This window comes from Phyllobates terribilis, unplaced genomic scaffold, assembly GCF_046119375.1.
Source record: "Phyllobates terribilis strain yellow unplaced genomic scaffold, ASM4611937v1 Scaffold_5__5_contigs__length_657084704, whole genome shotgun sequence".
NCBI classification, from domain to species: Eukaryota; Metazoa; Chordata; class Amphibia; order Anura; family Dendrobatidae; genus Phyllobates; species Phyllobates terribilis.
Genome location: NW_027362765.1, coordinates 487,577,128 through 487,600,200, shown reverse-complemented (window position 1 = coordinate 487,600,200; position 23,073 = coordinate 487,577,128). Strand labels below are relative to the sequence as shown.

The window sequence follows — 23,073 nt, the reverse complement described above, 5'->3', positions numbered from 1 at the left end:
TAACTTTTTTCTATCCCCAAGGCTTAACCTAAAGTTGTTTTGGTTCCAAGTGCTCCAGCCAAAGCTACTCCATACATGTATATTGGTCCCAACAAAAATACTGTACAAGTCTGCACTGATCTCTTTCGGTCTTGTAATATGAACTGTATGGCTTGTTTATCCAAGAATTTTGTAAAGGGAGGAAAGAGGCAAAGATTCATGTCATGACTGGACACAGTATTATTTTGGGCTAGGTACTATAGTTGTTCGATATGATGAGAATCGAATTTCAGTTGAATGTTATGAATTTGGAGGTCCCAGCAAATGCTTTTTACCCACTACAGAAGACTGCAGCTATCGCAGAAGGCAGATGTGACCTCAGTTGTGACTGCACGGGCTTTCCCTTAATGCCTTGCAGCTATCATTTCAAATGGTATAGTGCAGCCAATCTGGAGAGACTATTCTAGTTTCTATAATAGTCGAGGCTGGGAATGCAGCAGCCATTTTAGGGTGACTTTATGACTTTATGATGGTGAGAGTTTGTTAGAGCTCACAGAACAGCAATGGAGATGGGAAGAGAAATCACTAAAACATTGGACAAATACTTCAGATAATAATAATGTGTTGTACAGCTGCAGCACTGTAGAAGATGAGTGGTAGTCTGCAAAAAATATAGAGAGTCAGTTGATAGGTGGAGAGAAACAAGGGAGCTGCCAGCAGCTATACCAGACACATTTTATTTTTTGCATTCTTAATGCACTTAAAAGCGGAAAAAGACAGCGCAATAGTTTTTACAGAAAAAACAAAATCAGAAATCCGTGTCAGAGGGAGTGCTTTGCTTGTCACAGGTAATGAGCTTTTGCTTTTCTTGTGAAATAATTTTTGTGAAGGGGGAATAATTGTTTTTTCTTTTCTTTTCCAAATTGCTAAGAAAATTTCTCAAAATGTAGACATTTAATTGTGACTGTCTACCTTACAAAGTGTGTGTGCCTTTTTTTTTTTTTTTTACTATTTTTATTAGTTTCATTTTACATCTGTACACACTACACTGATACGGTGCCGTGTTGCAGCTGCTGTCTTTTGGACAAGTACCTACAATTAAAACCGTAAAACGAAAGGACATAAATTAAAAAACAACAAAAAGAGGCCTTATTTAAAGCAAAAGCTGTGTTTGAGTTAACCCCTTTCCGACATGTGCTGTACATGTACGGCACATGTCGGGTCTCTCCCGAGACGAGGAGCCCGCACCTTTCCGGGGACATGACAGCTGATCGCCATGAGTCCCGCGCTCATTTCTGCTACACACAGGCGATCAGACAATCGCAGCTTCTAGTCTCCCATGGAAACTATTGAAGCAAGTGTAAAGTAAAAAATGTTTTTAAAAATATTTTAAAAAATAAAAAAATATAAAAGTTGAAATCACTCCCCTTCTGCCCCATTCAAAATAAAACAATAAAAAAAATCAAATATACACATATTTGATATCGCCGCATTCAGAATTGCCCGATCTATCAATATATAAAAAGAATTAATCTGATCGGTAAATGGCATAATTAGAAACAAAGATCAAAACGTTTTTTTGGTCACAGTAACATTGGAATAAAATGCAATAACCGGCGATCAAAACATCGTATCTACCCCAAAATGGTATCAATATTTTTTGCACGGCGTCGGCTCGGCGCGCAAAAAAATCAACCCTGACTCAGCCCCAGATCCCGAAAAATGGAGACGCTACGGGTCTCTGAAAATGGCGACCTTTTTTTAACAAACTTTGGATTTATTTTTTTACCACTTAAATAAAAATTAACCTATACATGTTTGGTATCTATAAACTCGTAATGACCTGGGAAATCATAATGGCAGGTCAATGTTAGCATTTTGTGAACATGGTAGAAAAAAACTGTGGAATTGCACTTTTTTTGCAATTTCACTGCACTTGGAATTTTTTCCCTGTTTTCCAGTACACAATATGGTAAAATCAATGGTGTCTTCCAAAAGTACAACTTGTCCCACAAAAAATAAGTCCTCACATGGCCATATTGACCAAAAATAAAAAGATAAAACAGTTATGGCTCTGGGAAGAAGGGGAGCATAAAACAAAAGCGCAACAAATGGAAAATGGCCCTGGGGTGAAGGGATTAAAGAGCTTGTAGTGGGTTGGATACAGTCCTGGGAGACCTCAACATCTGCAATTTGCGGCAAATTTATTTGTGCAAACCTAATTTTTGAAAAAAAATTGCCAAATCTGTCGAAATAGAATTTCAAAAGATTCGATCATCTCCACTAGGTACATATCTTTCCATTTAGAGAAATACACGTCTCATAGTGTATTTTTAATGTACAGTACAGACCAAAAGTTTGGACACACCTTCTCATTTAAAGATTTTTCTGTATTTTCATGACTATGAAAATTGTACATTCACACTGAAGGCATCAAAACTATGAATTAACACATGTGGAATTATATACTTAACAAAAAAGTGTGAAACAACTGAAAATATGTCTTATATTCTAGGTTCTTCAAAGTAGCCTCCCTTTGCCTTGATGACTGCTTTGCACACTCTTGGCATTCTCTTGATGAGCTTCAAGAGGTAGTCACCGGAAATGGTTTTCACTTCACAGGTGTGCCCTGTCAGGTTTAATAAGAGGGATTTTTTGCCTTATAAATGGGGTTGGGACCATCAGTTGTGTTGTGCAGAAGTCTGGTGGATACACAGCTGATAGTCCTACTGAATAGACTGTTAGAATTTGTATTATGGCAAGAAAAAAGCAGCTAAGTAAAGAAAAACGAGTGGCCATCATTACTTTAAGAAATGAAGGTCAGTCAGTGCGAAAAATTGGGAAAACTTTGAAAGTGTCCCCAAGTGCAGTTGCAAAAACGATCAAGCGCTACAAAGAAACTGGCTTAAATGAGGACCACCCCAGGAAAGGAAGACCAAGAGTCACCTCTGCTTCTGAGGATAAGTTTATCCGAGTCACCAGCCTCATAAATCGCAGGTTAACAGCAGCTCAGATTAGAGACCAGGTCAATGTCACACAGAGTTCTAGCAGCAGACACATCTCTTCAACAACTGTTAAGAGGAGACTTTGTGCAGCAGGCCTTCATGGTAAAATAGCTGCTAGGAAACCACTGCTAAGGACAGGCAACAAGCAGAAGAGACTTGTTTGGGCTAAAGAACACAAGGAATGGACATTAGACCAGTGGAAATCTGTGCTTTGGTCTGATGAGTCCAAATTTGAGATCTTTGGTTCCAACCACCGTGTCTTTGTGCGAAGCAGAAAAGATGAACGGATGGACTCTACATGCCTGGTTCCCACCGTGAAGCATGGAGGAGGAGGTGTGATGGTGTGGGGGTGCTTTGCAGGTGACACTGTTGGGGATTTATTCAAAATTGAAGGCATACTGAACCAGCATGGCTACCACAGCATCTTGCAGCGGCATGCTATTCCATCCCGTTTGCGTTTAGTTGGACCATCATTTATTTTTCAACAGGACAATGACCCCAAATACACCTCCAGGCTGTGTAAGGGCTATTTGACCAAGAAGGAGAGTGATGGGGTGCTACGCCAGATGACCTGGCCTCCACAGTCACCAGACCTGAACCCAATCGAGATGGTTTGGGGTGAGCTGGACCGCAGAGTGAAGGCAAAAGGGCCAACAAGTGCTAAGCATCTCTGGGAACTCCTTCAAGATTGTTGGAAGACCATTTCCGGTGACTACCTCTTGAAGCTCATCAAGAGAATGCAAAGAGTGTGCAAAGCAGTCATCAAAGCAAAAGGTGGCTACTTTGAAGAACCGAGATTATAAGACATATTTTCAGTTGTTTCACACTTTTTTGTTAAGTATATAATTCCACATGTGTTACTTCATAGTTTTGATGCCTTCAGTGTGAATGTACAATTTTCATAGTCATGAAAATACAGAAAAATCTTTAAATGAGAAGGTGTGTCCAAACTTTTGGTCTGTACTGTATATAAATCTCAGCAGTGTATCAGCTGCAGCTGAAAACCACTTACACAAAAAGCCGACAGCAAGTGTTCATTTTCCCTGCTGTACCCCAAAAGGGGAATATGGGCATTGAACAGCTCTCATTAACATCAATAGACTGTCATTACAATATATGAACAAACCTGGTCCTCCAGATTGAGACTCCATTTGTAGCTATTCTCCACTTTAACCTATTGTTATGGGTCTATTATTCAATTTAATTAGTTTTTTTAAAGCCGGACATTCCCTTCAAAAATTGTCATTTTAATTTACTTTGTATCTTTTCGCATTAATCTATTGGGAACCTCTAAGTTGATTCAAACCAAACCATGTACAGCATGTATCAGAGACTGGCTACTGCATTTTAAATATCTAAATATCTATTGTTTAATCTTTGGCACTTTAGAGAAAACCATACTTGAAAGCATGGCTGGGGATGTCTAAGAGGCAAGCCCTCATCAGCTTCTCCTCACCCGTTCAGCTAGACTGACAAGTCTCTCTCTGTATTCACACACAGGCCTCGTTCACACGTTCAGTATCTGGTCAGTATTTTACATCAGTATTTGTAAGCCAAAACCATGAGTGGGTCAAAAATGCAGAAGTGTAGCACATGTTTCTATTATACATTTCCTCTGATTGTTCCACTTCTGGTTTTGGCTTACAAATACTGATGTAAAATACTGACCAAATACTGGTAGTGTGATCGTGGCCATAAGGAGAGACTTCTCAGTCTATCTGAGCAGGCAGTGAGAAGTCTGGGGGGGACTAGCTTCTTGGACTAGTCACCATGTCCCCATCTGCTCTTTTAACTTTGTTTTTCTCTGAAACGCTGCAGGTTTTCAGAGTAAAACATATATGTTTGGTAAGCTGGAGCCGGTCCCTGGCTCATGCTACCTGTGATTCCCTATAAGGATGAAGTTTTTCAGAGGTTTTTGCTTCAGGTTAAAATTAAAATATTACAATAAAGAATCTGTCATCTTAAACCTCACATACACACTTCTCAGTTAATGTATTTAAAATATGTCTATTTCTTTAAGCTATTATTTTTAGTTTAAGCACAAAGGACCTATAGACTGTTAAGTTTTCTGAGATCACTTCTGGCTCATATTAAGTGGGTCCAAAAGTGAAATTCTACCTCCACAATTTATTAGTCTTATGTAACAAATATATGATCCCAGTACAGATCCGTGAGCAGCAGCCAACGTTCTCTGACATGCTCTTTCTTGTTGGACACTTTTCATGCTCTTAATATCACTCTTCACTCTGTCCAAATCCAGCTACATTCAAGAATAGTTTTTCAGTCCGCGGACAGTTTAACTCTCTGCTTACCATTTAGTGTGCAACTCCCGAAATCTATATTTACAGCGCGAACAAAAGCATTAACAATAAAGACAATTTAATAAACTGATTTTTTTTTTTTTTAAGAGTCTTCGAACAATGGACCATCCCTTGTTGTCCACACTAGTGTGCCATTTGGAAAAGAGCACCTAGAGCAAGAGAAAGAAGCCGTGCAGCCCCTGATTCTGAAGCAACTAGACTCAATACTGCCCAACCTTCCTCAACCCAAGGATGTCAAGTGTCAGAAGTGGAGATATTCTCAGGTAGGCAAGTCTGTGAATAACTAAAGCCTCGTAAGTGGGAAAATCATTCATTGAGTATGGTCTACTTACTTGAAATATTGTCAAAATACGAGATGTCAGATCAAGATTAAATTCCAGCCAGGGCTCCTACAGATGTTGTGTATAGATTTGCCCATCACCAGGCAATGAGGATGGCTGGGATCTCGGGAGCACATATGCTAGAGCAGCTCTCTGAAATGCATCCCTATGCTGCTGTCACGCAAGGTGTGGGAAAGACTAAGTGCAACATGAAGGGAAGAGGGGGAGGAAGCCCAAACACTAGGGAAAGGGGGAGTGGAGACCCCTAGGCAGATCTACTAACACCCTGCCGACCCTACCGTCCCTATATTGGTTCCACACCAATCGCCGAGCAGGACCCCAAACCCTGTATAACCCTAGAACTTGGCTCTAGATAGGGAAGGGTGAGCACTGGTCAGGCCCAACTACAAACTAAAGACAACAAGCTAGACAAACAAAGGGGATTAAATTAGCTTGGGCAGACACCAGAGGAGAAACGCCAACTGTCCTCCAAGGGCACCAGAGAAGAAGCCAGCCAACAGCTAGTGCTCCAAGCATGCACAAACGAACATAGAAATATCACTGGCAATTACTAGAAGCAAACTGAGGGTTTTTAACTCCCATGCAAGCGTGTGTCAATCAGCATTAGGAGGGAGGTCACCACTGGGTCTTAAAGGAAGAAGGATTAAGAAGGTGGCTGCAATGCTAAGCGCAGTGACCTTCTACAACTAGATCCAGAGCGACTGTCTATTACACCTGACACACCCGTGACAGCTGCTCTGTACAAGTAATAATGGAGCCTTTCTATGGAGTAGCTCCATTGAGCAGCTTGTGTGACTGGAAGCGTAGTTCCTAAAATCGGCTAGCAGGGAGCAAGGAAAGGATAAAAGGAAGCTTAAAAGGAAAAATGCAGGGTTTCAGTATAAGAAACTTGAATAATCATTACTGCTAGGTCTCAGTTTATTAAGCAAAATAATCAAGAACTTATAAATGTACCAAGATGGGAATCGCCAATTGAAGAACCTAGTCTTCCATCCTTTGTTTCTTCACCAAAACATTTACATAAAAAAAATGGATGGAGGCTTGGCTTCAAAGGGATTGAGAAGCTGCTGTTTAAAGAGAATCTGTAAGCAGGATTTTGCTATTTAATCTGTGAGCAGGATAATACAGAGCAAAAGAGCCTGATTACAGAGATGTGTCACTTACTAGGCTGTGTGTTGTAATTTCAATAAAATCAGTGTTTTATCAGCAGGAGATTATCACTGCATGACTAGATTTCAACGGCAGAGCAGTCCAGCTAATCTGTGTAACCCTGTCCACACCACTGATTGGCTGCTTGCTGACAATGTACACTGTACTCAGGACATAGCCAATCAGAGGTGTGGGTGGGGTTATACACATCTCAGCATTCTGAGCTCTAAAACAGATAAAATAGGGATTCTATCAAAACCTACAATAAGCAGTCCAGTAAGTGATAAATCAATGCAATCAGACTCTCTTGCCCTTTGTTAGGATGCTCTCAGATTACACAGCAAAAACCTGCTGACTGATTTCCAATTTGCAAAACTAAATAAGAGCTGAATCTAAATAGAAATTGAAGTGAAGCTAAAGAGTAACTACTTTGGAAAAAAAATAATATTTATGACGTCCTTAATTCTCTTTAGATCGCTGAGGGTTTGGGTCCACAAACTTATTGATTGCTGAAAAGCACACTTACAGGTGTGTAGCTGATGACTCGGACGTGTAGAGCTCCTGCCTTATGGTGCACAGGGTGGAGTATGGATTCAGTAGAAAGTCATAAATTCTGGTTCCAAACACCACTGATGTGCCGGACCTAAAAAATATTAAATGGTTTTCTAAGGTTTAGTTACTCTTTAAGTGTGATAATAGCATTGTATTCTGTGGTAAATTATTGTAATGAATAGAACAGGGCGGGGATGCCAAAGGATATAAAGGTGGCCGTACGCATTACGTATATAGCTGTTGTGAATTTGGTGTATTAGGATGCCTTTAACCCCTTTTTATCCAGTTTATATGCTAATTTTAGGAATAAATTATTGCATTTACCCCATTATGAAACAACATCTAACAAGTTGCGTTTGAGAATTTAGAAATGTATATAGAATTCTATGTATCAGAAGTCTGTGAATGAAGGAACTGAGATCTCTCATTCACTCCTAAATGTCAGCAGGATAAATCAGAGTATTATGGAGCATGTTGGCATCATGAAGCCAAAACTTGACAAGTAAAATGCTACATGTCTTGTGTTTGAAAACTGCACATTTTTCACAACAGCCTAAGTTCAGATTTCATTTGCTATACTTTGATTTGATTTTTAATCAAAACAAATCAGAGTCTCTTATATTCCCGTATAGGCCACAAAGAAGGATATTACATTAACTATTGTGAAGTTCTTAGTTTAAAAATACTTTTACATGGAGATTCATTGCTCATGAGAGTTCTGGAAATGAAATTATTTACCCTACTGATCCCTTTAAACTAAATGTGTACCATTTTTAATTTATGGCCTTAAAATATATATTAATAGAAATTTTGGCAGTTTGGGATGGAAGGGGTGAGTGTTTTTCCACTGGCTTTACTTTTCCCCCAGTATCAACTTCAATTTTGCTGATTTTTCCAGTAAAAAGTGACAGACAGTAGAATCCTCACCACTCACCAGGAAACCTGCTTATTGTCAGTGATATTATAAAAAAAAATTAAAATGATACATTGGGCTGAAAATACAGCCTGGGCCACAGCTTAGGCCATCAATGTATGATTAGTGATCCTTTGAAGTCCACTGATCTGCAGACTAAAGAACTTGAAGCAGCCTCAGCACAGTGATATCCATGTGTCCATTCACGTGAGCCGCCATACCAGACACAGCCACATGTGTATATAGATATGTCATGTTAACGCAGATCTGTCACCAAATTTCAGAATACAAACTGAATATATTTATTAAATAGATCTCCTAGATCCAAGGCTGGTGTCCCAATGTCCGAGTAATTCTTTGTGAATGTTTCACTGATTTTTATTAAAGTCCATTTTAATTTGAGGATCATACAGCCAAAATGACATGGACTTTCATAGTAAGTACACCAGTCTCATCAGGTCTAAGAGATCTATAATATAATCATGTATACAGCTGTATTGTGAAAGTTTGTGTTGTGACAGATCCACTTAAAAAAGGTTTTACCAAAAATATTAAAGGCGTTGTCCTGCTTCTGATCAATGTCTGTAGTCACTCTACATCAGGGTTCCCCAACTCCAGTCCTCAAGGCCCACCAACAGGTCACGTTTTCAGGATTTCCTTAGTATTGCACAGGTGATAATTCCATCATCAGCACAGGCAATAGTTACATCACCTGTGCAATACTAAGGAAATCCTGAAAACATGACCTGTTGGTGGGCCTTGAGGACTGGAGTTGGGGAACCCTGCTCTACATGACTGCAGACTTCTGAATCCTTACAGAATGCGCACCACATGCTGTCAGGATTCTCCAGTATTGCTGGCAAGAGTGGGCGGTTCCGTGACTGTAAGCATGTAATTTGCATACTTCCGGCCACATTCCATGTAGATGTGCTTGTCATCGCTCAGTACAAGTGAATTGAGCGATGTTGAGCACGTCTGGTCAGAATGCACATACTTGTGGTCACTTGACCGCCTGCTCCTGCCAGCAACATGGGAGAATTCTGACAGCGTGGGGTGTGCACACTGGAAGGATTCAGAAGACAGACTGTAGACATTTAGCAGAAGACCGGGCAACCCTTTAAGTTATCCCTTATCTATCATGTGTAACCATTTTTGATGTTGAGGCAACTCCTTTAAGGACTGCAGTGAAGACACCATTGTGCTGCAATACAACTACACCTTTGCCCTTCTTTTCTGTAGGTATCTTAATAGTCAAATCCCCAAATACATTGATTGGCTAAACAAATGATAATCTGTTAATAAAAAATTCTGAAAAATGAAAAACATTTTCAGTTAGGAAGGCTCAGTAGAGATCTCAAGAATTGCTCTTCTCTATTTGTTTTTGGGGGAGTTAGTCTTTTTACAGGAATTCTCAGGTTCTTTAAACCCCTTTCCGACATGGTCAGTAATAGTACGTCTTACTGACCTGGGCTAATTGGACCAGCTACGAACTATTACGCACAATATGATCGCGCCCGCACACAAGCGGTGCCGGGCGATCGGCGCTGGGTGTCAGCTGATTGTCTCAGCTGACACCCGGTGCTATGTGCCAGGAGTGGTCCCGCTCCCAGCATATTAACCCCCGAAATGCTGTGATCAAAGTCGATCGCAGCATTCCAGGAGCAAGGGGAGGTAAGCGCTGCTTACTTACCTCTTCTCCGGCATGCTGCGCAGTCTGTGCCGGGTCCCGGTGGTTGTCATGGTGACCCGATGTCGTCATGACGACATCCGGGTCACCAGACAGCAGGAAGTTAGGTAGATCGTGCTCAGTGCGCGGTCTAACTACCTTGTGTACGCAGGGCTGCAGCCTGCATAGCATAGAGATGCTGCAACAGCATTTATATACTATGCAAGCAATCTAGGTTTAAAAAATGAAAGTCCCATAGTGGGACAAAGTGTAAAAGTAAAAAAAAAAGATTCAGAAAGTGAAAAAAAAGAAAATTGTAAAAATATTAAAGATAAAAATGAAAAAATAATCCCAAAAAAATAAAAATATACTGCACCCATAAATAAATATTATTGTGAAAAAAAACAAACAATAAAAGTACACATATTTGGTATCATTGCGTCCGGAACGACCTAGCCTATAAAACTGTCCTACTAGTTAACCCCTTTAGTGAGTACGGTAAAAAAAAACAAAAAAAAACGATGCTTAATCATACTGTGATCAAAAAGACAAACTTAAATAAAATTGGTACCGCTGAAAACGTCATTTTGTCCCACAAAAATCAAGCCACCATACAGCTCCATCAGCCGAAAAATTAAAAAGTTATAGCTCTCAGAATAAAGCGATACAAAAAAATTATTTTTTCTATAAAATAGTTTTTATTGTCTAAAAGCGCCAAAACATACAAAAATTATGTAAATGTAGTATCGCTGTAAACGTACTGACCCGAAGAAAAAAGCTGCCTTATCAATGTTACCACACGTGGAACGGCATAAAAAAAAACAAAAAAAAGAATTCCAGAATGGTTGTTTTTGTTTATTCTGCCTCAAAAAATCGGTATAGAAAGCGATCAAAAAATGTCACGTGCCCGAAAATGGCACCAACAAAAACATTTTTGTTGGAAAAATGTAAAAATTTTATTTTTACAGCTCAATGTTATAAACTTCTGTGAAGCACCTGGGGGTTCAAGGTGCTCACCACACATCTAGATAAGTTCCCTGAGGGGTCTAGTTTTCAAAATGGGGTCATATCAGGGGCTCCCCAAACGCAACATGGCATCCGCTAATTATTCAAGCAAATTTTACATTCAAAAAGTCAAATGGCGCTCCTTCCCTTCCGAACCCTGCCGTGTGCCCAAACAGTGGTTTTCCCCCACATATGGGATATCTATGTGCTCATGAGGAATTGCACAACAAATTTTTCAGTCCATTTTTTCCTGATACCCTTGCAAAAATAAAAAAAATTGGGGTCTAAAGTAACATTTTTGTGAAAAAAGTTAAATGTTCATTTTTTTCTTCCACATTCCAAAAATTCCTGTGAAGCACCTGAAGAGTTAATAAACTTCTTGAATGTGGTGTTGAGCACCTTGAGGGGTGCAGTTTTAGAATGGTGTCACTTTTGGGTATTTTCTGTCATAAAGACCCCTCAAAGTCTCTTCAAATGTGATGTGGTCCCTAAAAAATAGTTTTGTAAATTTTGTTGGAAAATTGAGAAATCGCTGGTCAACTTTTAACCCTTCCTAACAAAAAAAATGTTGGTTCCAAAATTGTGCTGATGTAAAGTAGACATGTGGGAAATGTTATTTATTAACTATTATATGTGACATATCTCTCTGATTTAAGGGCATGAAAATTCAAATTTTGAAAATTGCGAAATTTTAAAAATTGTCGCCAAATTTCTGATTTTTTCTCAAATAAACGCAAGTCATATTGAAGAAATTTTACCACTATCATGAAGTACAATATGTCACGAAAAAACAATCTCAGAATCAGGGGGATCCGTTGAAGCATTCCAGAGATATTACCTCATAAAGTGACAGTGGTCAGAATTCTAAAAATTGGCCCGGTCATTAACGTGCAAACCACCCTCGGGGGTAAAGGGGTTAATACACTGTGTGCAGAATTATTAGGCAAATAAGTATTTTGATCACATGATGCTTTTTATACATGTTGTCCTACTCCAAGCTGCATAGGCTTGAGAGCCAACTACTAATTAAGTAAATCTGGTGATGTGCATCTCTGTAATGAGGAGGGATGTTGACTAATGACATCAACACCCTATATAAGGTGTGCTTAATTATTCGGCAACTTCCTTTCCTTTGGCAAAATGGGTCAGAAGAGAGATTTGGCGGGCTCAAAAAAGTCCAAAATTGTGAGATGTCTTGCAGAGGGATGCAGCAGTCTTGAAATTTCCAAACTTTTGAAGCGTGATCACCGAACAATCAAGCGTTTCATGGCAAATAGCTAACAGGGTCGCAAGAAGCGTGTTGGCCAAAAAAGGCGCAAAATAACTGTCCATGAATTGAGGAAAATCAAGCGTGAAGCTGCCAAGATGCCATTCGCCACCAGTTTTGCCATATATCAAAGCTGCAACGTTACTGGAGTATCAAAAAGCACAAGGTGTGTGATACTCAGGGACATGGCCAAGGTAAGGAAGGCTGAAAAACGACCACCTTTGAACAAGAAACATAAGATAAAACATCAAGAATGGGTCAAGAAATATTTTAAGACTGATTTTTCAAAGGTTTTATGGACTGAAGAAATGAGAGTGACTCTTGATGGGCCAGATAGATGGGCCAGAGGCTGGATCAGTAAAGGGCAGAGAGCTCCACTCCGACTCAGACGCCAGCAAGGTGGAGGTGGAGTACTGGTATGAGCTGGTATCATCAAAGATAAACTTGTGGGACCTTTTCGGGTTGAGGATGGAGTGAAGCTCATCTCCCAGACCTACTGCCAGTTTCTGGAAGACAACTTCTTCAAGCAGTGATACAGGATGAAGTCGGTATTGTTCAAGAAAAACATGATTTTCATGCAGGACAATGCTCCATCACATGCATCCAACTACTCCACAGCGTGGCTGGCCAGTAAAGGTCTGATCTGAACACCATAGACAACCTGTGGTCCATCATAAAATGTGAGATCTACAGGGAGGGAAAACAGTACACCTCTCGGAACAGTGTCTGGGAGGTTGTGGTGGCTGCTGCACGCAATGTTGATCGAAAACAGATCAAGCAACTGACAGAATCTATGGATGGAAGGCTGTTGAGTGTCATCATAAAGAAAGGTGGCTATATTGATCACTAATTTTTTAGGTTTTTGTTTTTGCATGTCAGAAATGTTTATTTCTAAATTTTGTGCACTGATATTGGTTTACCTGGTGAAAATAAACAAGTGAGATGGGATTATATTTGTTTTTTATTAAGTTGCCTAATAATTCTGCACAGTAATAGTTACCTGCACAAACAGATATCCTCCTAAGATAGCCAAATCTAAAAAAACTTCCAAAATTATTAAGCTTGAATATTTATGAGTCTTTTGGGTTGATTGAGAACATAGTTGTTGATCAATAATAAAAATAATCCTCTAAAATACAACTTGCCTAATAATTCTGCACACAGTGTAGTTGAAATTGCAATCAGCTTGTTATAACAAACTACCTTTCAATTCACCACTTTTTAAAAATATTTTCCATTCTCAAAAACGGAGGGATTTTAATTCTATAGTTTATTTCACATTACCTACGTTACCAGCCACCCTGTAGTCTTTGGGGGCCAGATTCCTAGCTAAGGAGTGTGCACCACTAGCAGTCTCTATGCTTTAAAAGATATAGTTTGTACTTTTTGAGGACTACAGAAAAATTGGTTAAATATTAGTGTTGAGCGAGCACTAAAATGCTCGGGTGCTCGAAGCTCGGGCCGAGCTCACCGTGATACTCGGGTGCTCGACCCGAGCAACGAGCCCAATGTTAGTCTATGGGAGACCCGAGCATTTTTGCGGCGGCACCCCCGGCATTCTGTAGCAAGCCTAAAAAGTGCCCAAAACGATAGTAACAGTGCTCAAAAGACATTGGGGACAGCATGGGCATTGCCCCATTTCTGACCCCCAAGTCACTGCTGTCAACAACGTGGTCAGAGGTATTAAGCCACTTTTACGGGCTCACAAGAAAACATTCAAAAACGAAACTGAAACTGCTTTCCTATGAAATATGTTAAGGAACTTCCTTTCCTGGGTAAAGACTTGTGTATAAGGTAAAATAAATAACTAAAAACAAAAATACTCCTCCACACCTTGGGCTATGTTCACAAGTAGAATTTTTTATGCGTTTTTACACTTTTGTATTGCTTTCAACCGTGACAAATGCATTCACCGGGAAATGTCATTTTAACATTTTACAATCTTATCTGGCCATGTGCTGTGTGACACATGCATACAGTGCTGAAAAGACATGGGAACAGCATGGGGAAGACCCCTGGAAGCATCTCTGACTCCCAGGTCACTGCCTAAAAGTGTTCCCATCAGAAGTGATCCTTTCCGCATCAGAAGATGCAGACTTGCAACTATCCCCGTGCAAGTCCTTGTCCCAGAGCAGTGTTCAACTGTACCTCCCCCATTCCTTGAAATGCAAGCGCAAGTATGCAGCCTGCCACCCACCCACCCCCAGGCTGCAATACCATACTGCTATCTTGCTTGCACCTGAAATTGGGCCTTTTAGGTATGTGGAGGCAGATGCCGGCCACCATGTCATGGCTGCGTCGGCGGCCTGGTATCCATACTCAGTCCCCAGCCGCCCCGTGGCCGGGTGTCCACACTCGGTCCCCAGCCCTCAGGTGGCGGCCGGGTGTCCATAAACGGTCCCCAGCCGCCCCTATTTCTCCGCTGAACTTCCCTCACCCTTTTCTTAGCCTGGCCTGCTTTAGGGCAGCATTGGACGAGCCCACCAGAGAACCAGACTCCTCCGGTGGGCCCTGGCTTCTCCATCAGGGGAGTTGAAAGTGCCAAGGTGAGGAGCATGATGATGATGATAGAAGTTAGCATCTGCTTTGTTTTCTTGGAATGCAAGCGTAAGTGTGCAACCTGCCACCCACCCACCCCCAGGCTGCAATACCATACTCCTAGCTTGCACTTGAAATGGGGCCTTTTATTTTTTAGGAGGCTGAAGCAGGCCACTACCTCATGGCTGCTTCGGCAGCGAGGTATCCATACTCAGTCCCCAGCCGCCCGGTGGCCGGGTGTCCATACTCGGTCCCCAGCCGCCCCGCGGCCGGGTGTCCACACACTGTCTCCAGCAGCCCCGCGGCCGGGTGTCCACACACGGTCCCCAGCCGCTTTAGGGCAGCATTGGACGAGCCCACCAGAGAACCAGACTCCTCCAGTGGGCCCTGGCTTCTCAATCAGGGGAGTTGAGAGTGCCAAGGTAAGGAGCATGATGATGATGATAGAAGTTAGCATCTGCTTTGTTTTCTTGGAATGCAAGCGCATGTATGTAGTAGCGGCTAGGCCTGAGGTGGTCAGCTTTTTGGCGCATATCCTACCTCCTCAGGGGATTGCTGGATGTTTTCCTGCTACTATCCCAGTTCTATGACTCCCGTTAAAACAAAGCTTCAGGTGATGAATGATGGATGAGGTGGTGACAAAGGAGAAAGAGCAGGAGGAACTGGGACCATTCACATCAATTTCAGGCCAGTCAACCACACATGTCTTGTAGGATATGTTTCTGTACCAAAAGGAGCGGTTAGGCTACACAGTTATAGGGCATGCAGTGGGTGCAATGCCTAACAAAAATTTTGAGGTACTCCAATGCCCCTTGGAAGTGACATGGAGGTCAGAGGGCCTTAACTAAACCATTTTTTCCATTTATAGCAACTGGGTCTCCTGTGCACTGTTGGCCTAAGCAGTGAATGGAAGGCTTTCCAAAAATTATGAGGAACTGCAATGCCCCTTGAAACAGACGTGGATTACAGCATACTAAAAACCTTCTACCCATTATTGGGGAGTGGGTCTTCCTTAGTGTTCGCCTATGCATTGAAAAGCAAAAGCTGACTAAAATTAGAGGAAATGCAATGCCCCTTGGAAAAGTGGTGGAGGTCGCAGTAGCTTAACAAGACAGTTTTAATGCCCCTTGGAAGAGACGTGGAGGTCGCAGTGGAATAAAAAGACAATATCAATGCCCCTGGGAAAAGTGGTGGAGGTCTCAGTAGCTTAACAAGACGGTTTTAATGCCCCTTGGAACAGACGTGGAAGTTGCAGTAGCTTAACAAGACGGTTTTAATGCCCCTTGGAAGAGACGTGGAGGTTGCCGTAGCTTAACAAGATGGTTTAAATGCCCCTTACAAGAGCCATGCAGTACAGCAACTTAAAAACATTATTCCCATTATTGGGGAGTGGGTCTCCCATAGTCTTTGCCTATGCCTTCCAAGCAAAAGCTGCCAAAAATTAGGACGGAGGAACTTGCAATGCTGGCAAACAAGAGCCATGCAGTACAGCATCTTAAAAACATTATTCCCATAATTGCGGAGTGGGTCTCCCATAGTCTTTGCCTATGCCTTCCAAGCAAAAGCTGCCAAAAATTAGGACGGGGGAACTTGAAATGCTGGCAACATGGACCAAGGTCACCCTGGTGGTATAGTGGTGGTGGAAGTTGAGGATAAGGAGAAGGGCAAAATACAGCCGAAGAGAGGAAGAGTATACCCATGTGTGGGTGTGAAGCGGTGCATGGGAATACACCTCCCGAAATAACACAGTGGATTTGACGTTATGTTACTCTGCTGTCATTTGGTGGTGATGAGAAGTCTGACCCAATACAGCCCTTGTTCATTTTGAAAAGGGTCAGCTTGTCAGCATTGTCAGTTGACAGGCGAGTGCGCTTATCTGTTATAATTCCCCCAGGGGCACTAAAAACACGCTCCAAAAACACGCTAGCGGCAGGGCAGGCCAGGACCTCCAAGGCATACAGAGCGAGTTCATTCCAAGTCTCCAGCTTGGATACCTCAAAATTAAAAGGCACAGAGGAATCACGGAGGACGCTGGTACGGTCGGCAAGTTACTCCCTCACCATCTTTTGAAACTTTCCACTCCTTGTGAGAGTACCCCGCGCCTCAAAGCCTGTAAGCTGGGAGGGTCTCAGAAAACTGTCCCAGAACGTTGACAGTGTTCCCCTGCCTCTGCTGGATTGGAGTTGCGTCTCTCTCACCTGTACGCCTTGGTTGGGCAACGAACTGTGACCTCTGCCGCTAGCGTGTTCAGATGGGAATTTTTTTAACAGTTCTGCAGCAAGGGCCTTCTGGTACTGCCCCATTTTTGTAGACCTCTCCACCTCAGGAATAAGAGAGTGAAAGTTCTCCTTGTAACGGAGGTCTAAAAGTGTCACCAACCATTAATGACTGTCACCCAACATTTTGACAACACGAGGGTCACGGTTAAGGCAGCGTAACATAAAGTCAGCCATGCGTGCCGGACGGGTAATGGCAAGACTTCCATGTCCTCACCAAGATGACGACTGACCATGCTCTCCTCCTCCTCCCCCCTGTCCTCAGGCCACCCACGCTGAACCGACGGTATGACAGTAGTACAGGTACTACCGTCTACAGCGCATGATACCAGCTCCTGTTCTTCCTCCTCCTCCTCTCCCTCATTGTCCCCCAATGCACGTTGGGATGAGATGAGGCTGGGCTGTGTGTAATCGCCCGCTATGGCTTCTTGATCCATCTCATCATACTCTGGCTGCAATGCCTGCTCTTTAATTCTCTGCAGAGAGCGTTGCAAAAGACAGACAAGTGGGATGCTGACGCTAATGATGGCGTCATCGCCACTCACCATCTTGGTAGACTCCTCAAAGTTTGTCAGGATGGTACATATGTCAGACATCCAGGTCCACTCCTGAGGTCTTATGTGTGGAGTCTGACCTGAATATCGACGGCCTTGTTGCAGCTGGTACTCCACAACTGCTCTCTTCTGCTCACAAATCCTTTGCAACATGTGGAGGGTAGAGTTGCAACGTGTGGGGACTTTACACACCAGTCGGTGTGCCGGAAGCTGCAAACGCTGCTGCAACACAGCCAGGGCGGCGGAAGCTGTAGCCGACTTGCGAAAATGAGCTGACAGGCGGCGTACTTTGACGAGCAGATCTGGCAACTTGGGGTACGATTTCAGAAACCGCTGAACCACGAGGTTAAGCACATGAGCCTGGCATGGTACGTGTGTGATCTCGCCTCGCCTCAGAGCCGCCACCAGGTTACGGCCATTGTCACACACGACCATGCCTGCATGTAGGTTCAGCAGTCTCAGCCACAGATCTGCCTGCTCTTTCACACCTGTCCACAACTCACAAGCAGTGTGAGGTTTATCACCCAGCTTATGAGTTTCAGCACAGCCTGTTGCCGCTTGGCTGAGGCAGTACTGCAGTGCTTCCAGCTTGTAACTGATGTGGTGATATCTGAGATGGAGGCTGAACATGAGGAGGAGGAGGAGGATGATGCGCAGGAGCTGTACACAGTGGGGGCAACTCTGACTAACATAGGGCCCGCAATCCTCGATGTGGGGAGGATGTGTTCCATCCCAAGGTCCGACTGGGTCCCGGCTTCCACTATGTTTACCCAGTGTGCCGTCAGGGAGATGTACCGTCCCTGGCCACAAGCACTTGTCCACGTGTCCGTTGTCAGGTGAACTCTCCCAGTAATTGTGTTGTTGAGGGCACGGCAGATGTTTTGGGACACGTGCTTGTGTAGTGCGGGGATGGCACACCGGGCAAAATAGTGTCAGCTGGGGACTGAGTACCGAGGGACGGCCACCGCCATAAGGTTGCGGAAGGATTCCGTCTCCACCAGCCTAAAAGGCAGCATTTCCAACGCAAGCAGTCGTGAAATGTGCGAATTTAGGACTGTGGCCTGTGGGGCGTTGGCTGCGAATTTGTGCTTTCGTTCAAAGCTCTGGGATATGGACAATTGCACGCTGCGGTGGGACTTGGACGTTGATGCTGTTTCTTGAGAAACTGCCATAACAAGTGAAGACTGAGGAGGGGGCATCTTTGCATGCAGTATGGACAGGGGATTGCTTTGCACGCACAACAGGGGGTTCTATCACACGCACAACAGCGGAACAAGCAGTGGTGACACCTGCTGACACTGGTCGTGGACCCTGGGGTTCGCCCCACAAAGTCGGGTGCTTTGCTGCCGTGTGCCTGATCATGCTGGTGGTGGTCAGGCTGGTAGTTTTGTCACCCCTGCTGATTCTGGCATGGCAGGTGGTACAACTGGCCTTTTTGGGGATATCAGCAGAGTCTTTAAAAAAAATTCCAGACTCTGGAAGACCTACCGGTTGTACTGGCAACGTCCCTCGTGTTCGTGTTACGGGGAACTGTTGCCCGCCTTCTGTGTGCGGCCACGACACTGCTTCTTCCTGCCTGTTGGGGTACTCTGCCTCCCTCCCCCTGTGTGCTGCTGGCCTCGCTTTGCGTGTCCTCCTGCCACGTTGGGTCAGTTACTAGACCATCCACCACCTCCTCCTCTTCCACTTGCGCACCACGATCCTCCTCCTCACTTTGTGGCAATTGTGTCTCGTCATCGTCCACCTCTTGTGACAAATTGCCAGCGTCGACTTCCTCTGGTCGTGGCTGTTCAAATATTTGGGCATCGCTACATGGGATCTCCTCTTCCACCACTTCAAGTGGAGCAGGCGAGGGGCACAAATATGGAATTGGACCAGTGAACAGCTCTTCAGAGTGTCCAAGTGTGGGATCAGTTGCTGTCTGACGACACTCGGCATGGTGGGAGGGAGGAGCATCAGGGTGAGGAGGAGTATGCGGTCGAGACTCACGGCTACTAAAACTTGACCGTGTGGAAGACAGACCGGAGGTGGTGGTTCCCAGGTAACTGGAATTATTATCTGCTATCCAATTAATAACCTGTTCACACTGATCAGTTCGCAATACTGGTGTTGTAGTGTGCTTCCCTAGTAATTCGGTCAAAAAGCGGGAGCGAGAAGATGTGGCTGTTGGTTGTGGCACATTTTCACCTTGGTCACGGCCCCGTCCTCTACACGCACCATCTCCAGAATGTCCAGTTCCACGTCCCTTGCCACACGCCTTGCCCATTGTAAATGAAGTAAAATAGCTTACACTCGCACTATCAATGGAAAAAGGGTAATAAAAAGGAGATTATAACTGTGGAAGAGGAAAACCACAGTTCTATTTGTCTGGCCTACACCAGAATCTTTTAAACAGATATATTTGTGACTGGACAGACAGAGAGACACTATTACTGTTTTTTTTTACGTAAAACAGGCCAAAAGCTGGGTAATACTGAGATTTGAACCGTGGAACTGCAAAACCACAGGTCTAATTTACTGGCGTATACCAGACTTTTTTAAATAGATATACTTGGGGCTGAACAGTCAGCGACACACTCAAACTGTTTTTTTTAATGTAAAAAAGACCAAAAAGCAGAATAATACAGAGATTTGACCCGTGGAACTGCAAAACCACAGTTATAGTTATGTGGCGTACACCAGACTCTTTTAAACAGATATATTGGTGTCTGACCAGTCAGGGAGACACTATTACAGTTTTTTTTTTTCGGTAAAAAATGCCAAAAGCAGGATAATACAGAGATTTGACCCGTGGAACTGCTAAACCACAGTTATAGTTATGTGGCGTACTCCAGACTCTTTTAAACAGATATATTGGTGTCTGACCAGTCAGGGAGACACTATTACAGGTTTTTTATGGCCAAAAACAGGATAATACAGAGATTTGACCCGTGGAACTGCAAAACCACAGTTCTATTTTTCTGGCCTTCACCAGACTCTTTTAAACAGATATATTGGTGTCTGAACAGTCAGGGAGACACTATTACTGTTTTTTTTTACGGTAAAAAATGCAAAAAGCAGGATAATACAGAGATTTGACCCGTGGAACTGCAAAACCACAGTTATAGTTATGTGGCGTACACCAGACTCTTTTAAACAGATATATTGGTGTCTGACCTGTCAGGAAGACACTATTACAGTTTTTTTTTACGGCAAAAAATGGCAAAAACAGGATAATACAGAGATTTGACCCGTTGAACTGCAAAACCACAGTTCTATTTTTCTGGCCTACACCAGACTCTTTTAAACAGATATATTTGTGTCTGATTAGTCACAGACACACTCAATTTTTTTTTGGGGGGGGGTGGGGACATACCAAAAGGTTAATAAGACGTGCATTTGGACAGTCTGACTGAGGGAAAAAAAATACAGGATTTAGATGAAAAAATAATAATTTTTCCTGGCCCCTGAGACCGGGTGATAAGTCTAGCAATTTGACCAACCGGAGCACACAGGACTGTAATGCAGCGTTTGCTGGTATAACCACTGCGTCTCCTATACAGCCTGCCTGCCTGATATCTGGGATGGATATTAGTCCTGAGAAGGACTGTTTGTTTGATTTGGCAGCCTTTAGAGACCCTACACTACCTATTTCGCACTATATATCTCTCCCTAACTCAGCAGCACTGACCCTACAATGGCTGATCCGGAGCGACTGTGTCCAAGATGGCGTCGCCCGGTTTTAAATACTCGAGGTGACGCTGTGCGGCCAGCCAATCACTGTAATGCCCACAAACAACATGGCTGCGGCATTACAGTGACTGAACCTATTTTTCTGTGGTGTAGGAATATTTCAAACTATATTTTACCTATCTCACCTGTGAGATGCCACTGGACCGAACTGTCAATCTTCAGGAGTGCACCGCCCCCAGCAACCAGGAGGTAGAGGAACGGTATGTTCCTGAAGAAATCACAATAGAGCATTCCTTTAAAATAGCAGGGGCATGTTAATATCCATTTAAAATATTCAGATCCTTAGCGAGAATTTTTGGGCCAGGTAGTAATTTAGTGGTAAGATATAAGTAGGCATCATTCAAGTTTAGAACTTTCTTGAGATGCAATATTATACCGTTATCTGCTATACATTATCTTGCTCATCACTAGTAGTGCACTGAATAACTTCATAAGAAGACATTTAAAGCGTTGTAATAAATATTTAGAGAAGTCATGCATTTCCTATAGCAGCCCACTCATTTGTCTGTAAAGCCAAAATTTCTTCTTTGTATGTGAAAGAAAGCTCACTGTGTGAAATCCATTATTTTGATGCTGAGTTAGCAACGTCAATAACTCGCAAGAGAGTACATGAATAGCAGTAAATATTAGCATTAACCTGTCCTATGTGTGCAGCCCGTTGTGTGGGGGTGGCTGACATCTATCTTTGCACAGCTAGCCATGGCTCGCTCATCTTCTTGGCACACTGTAGAGTTAATGACTTACAAAAAATAACTAAATAAAAATAAAATAAAAAAAGTTTTAGCATCTTGTGTTTATTCATTGTTGGCTGACAGAAATGCAGAATCATAACTATAAGTAAATGTTCTGCTAATCTGATACCTAGAAGAGATGTGGTGTTTGCAGAGTAAAGAAAAGCAAGTTATTCTAGACATATTCTAAAATTTCAATTGAACCTGTCAGCGGAAAAAAAACATTATTTATCGGCAGTCATAGTCCTATTCTGCAGGTAAATACCATATTAAACATGTGCAGCAGTTTATTTGCAACTGCGGCTGCAGGTAGAAAATGAAATTATATTCTCGCTGCAGCCGCTTGCTTCTAATCGTCAGGGCGAAATCAGGGCTGTGACCAGTTAGTGCTCACTACAGAGAGAGTGCTGTAATCTCTCCCCCTGCTCCTTGACTGACATCCTTCTCTGTACATGTGCTGCACAGCAGGATGTCAGTCAAGTAGCAGCAGGAGCAATTACAGCACTCTCTGTGTAGTGAGTGTTGACTGTTCACAACCCCGATGCCGCCCTGTCGATTGGAAGTGAGCGTCTGCAGGGAAAATATAACTTCCATTTCCTCCTGTACCCGCACGTCCAAATAAACTGCTGCACATGTTGAAAATATTTACTTGGAGATTACCACTATGGCGGCTGGTAAATGTCATCTTTTTTTTGACAGATTCCATCTAAGGATGATGTATAATACCACCATTCCTCTCAAGCTTGCAGACAACATTGTCCGCCTAAACATCATTTATATTAGGTCCACTTTCACAGAAGTCATTGCACATATTGTACATTGGCAGAACTTATGTAATTCACATCTTATGGCAGAAATCAATATCTAGTCCACGCTGAAAGGGTTGTACAGTATCTAATAAACACAGTTGCTGTTTCCAAAGGCATGATCTGCAACATGTACTAAGGAAAGAAGGGGGAAAGCTGTCCCTACAGTAAGACTAAGCTGAATCCCTACGATGTAGCGGGCTGCCTGTTCCTTGCGAACGGACCCGCCTTAGTCCTC

General features: G+C 42.9%; 1 protein-coding gene across 1 annotated transcript in view; it reads left to right on the top strand.

Annotated features, from left to right (window-relative positions):
• Positions 1-23,073, top strand: part of RNLS (renalase, FAD dependent amine oxidase) — a 228,762-nt gene that overhangs the window by 193,325 nt on the left and 12,364 nt on the right. Inside the window, exon 6 of the mRNA XM_073685515.1 lies at positions 5,393-5,568. Coding sequence (XP_073541616.1) covers positions 5,393-5,568 — 176 coding nt within the window. The remainder of the gene's footprint in view (positions 1-5,392; positions 5,569-23,073) is intronic.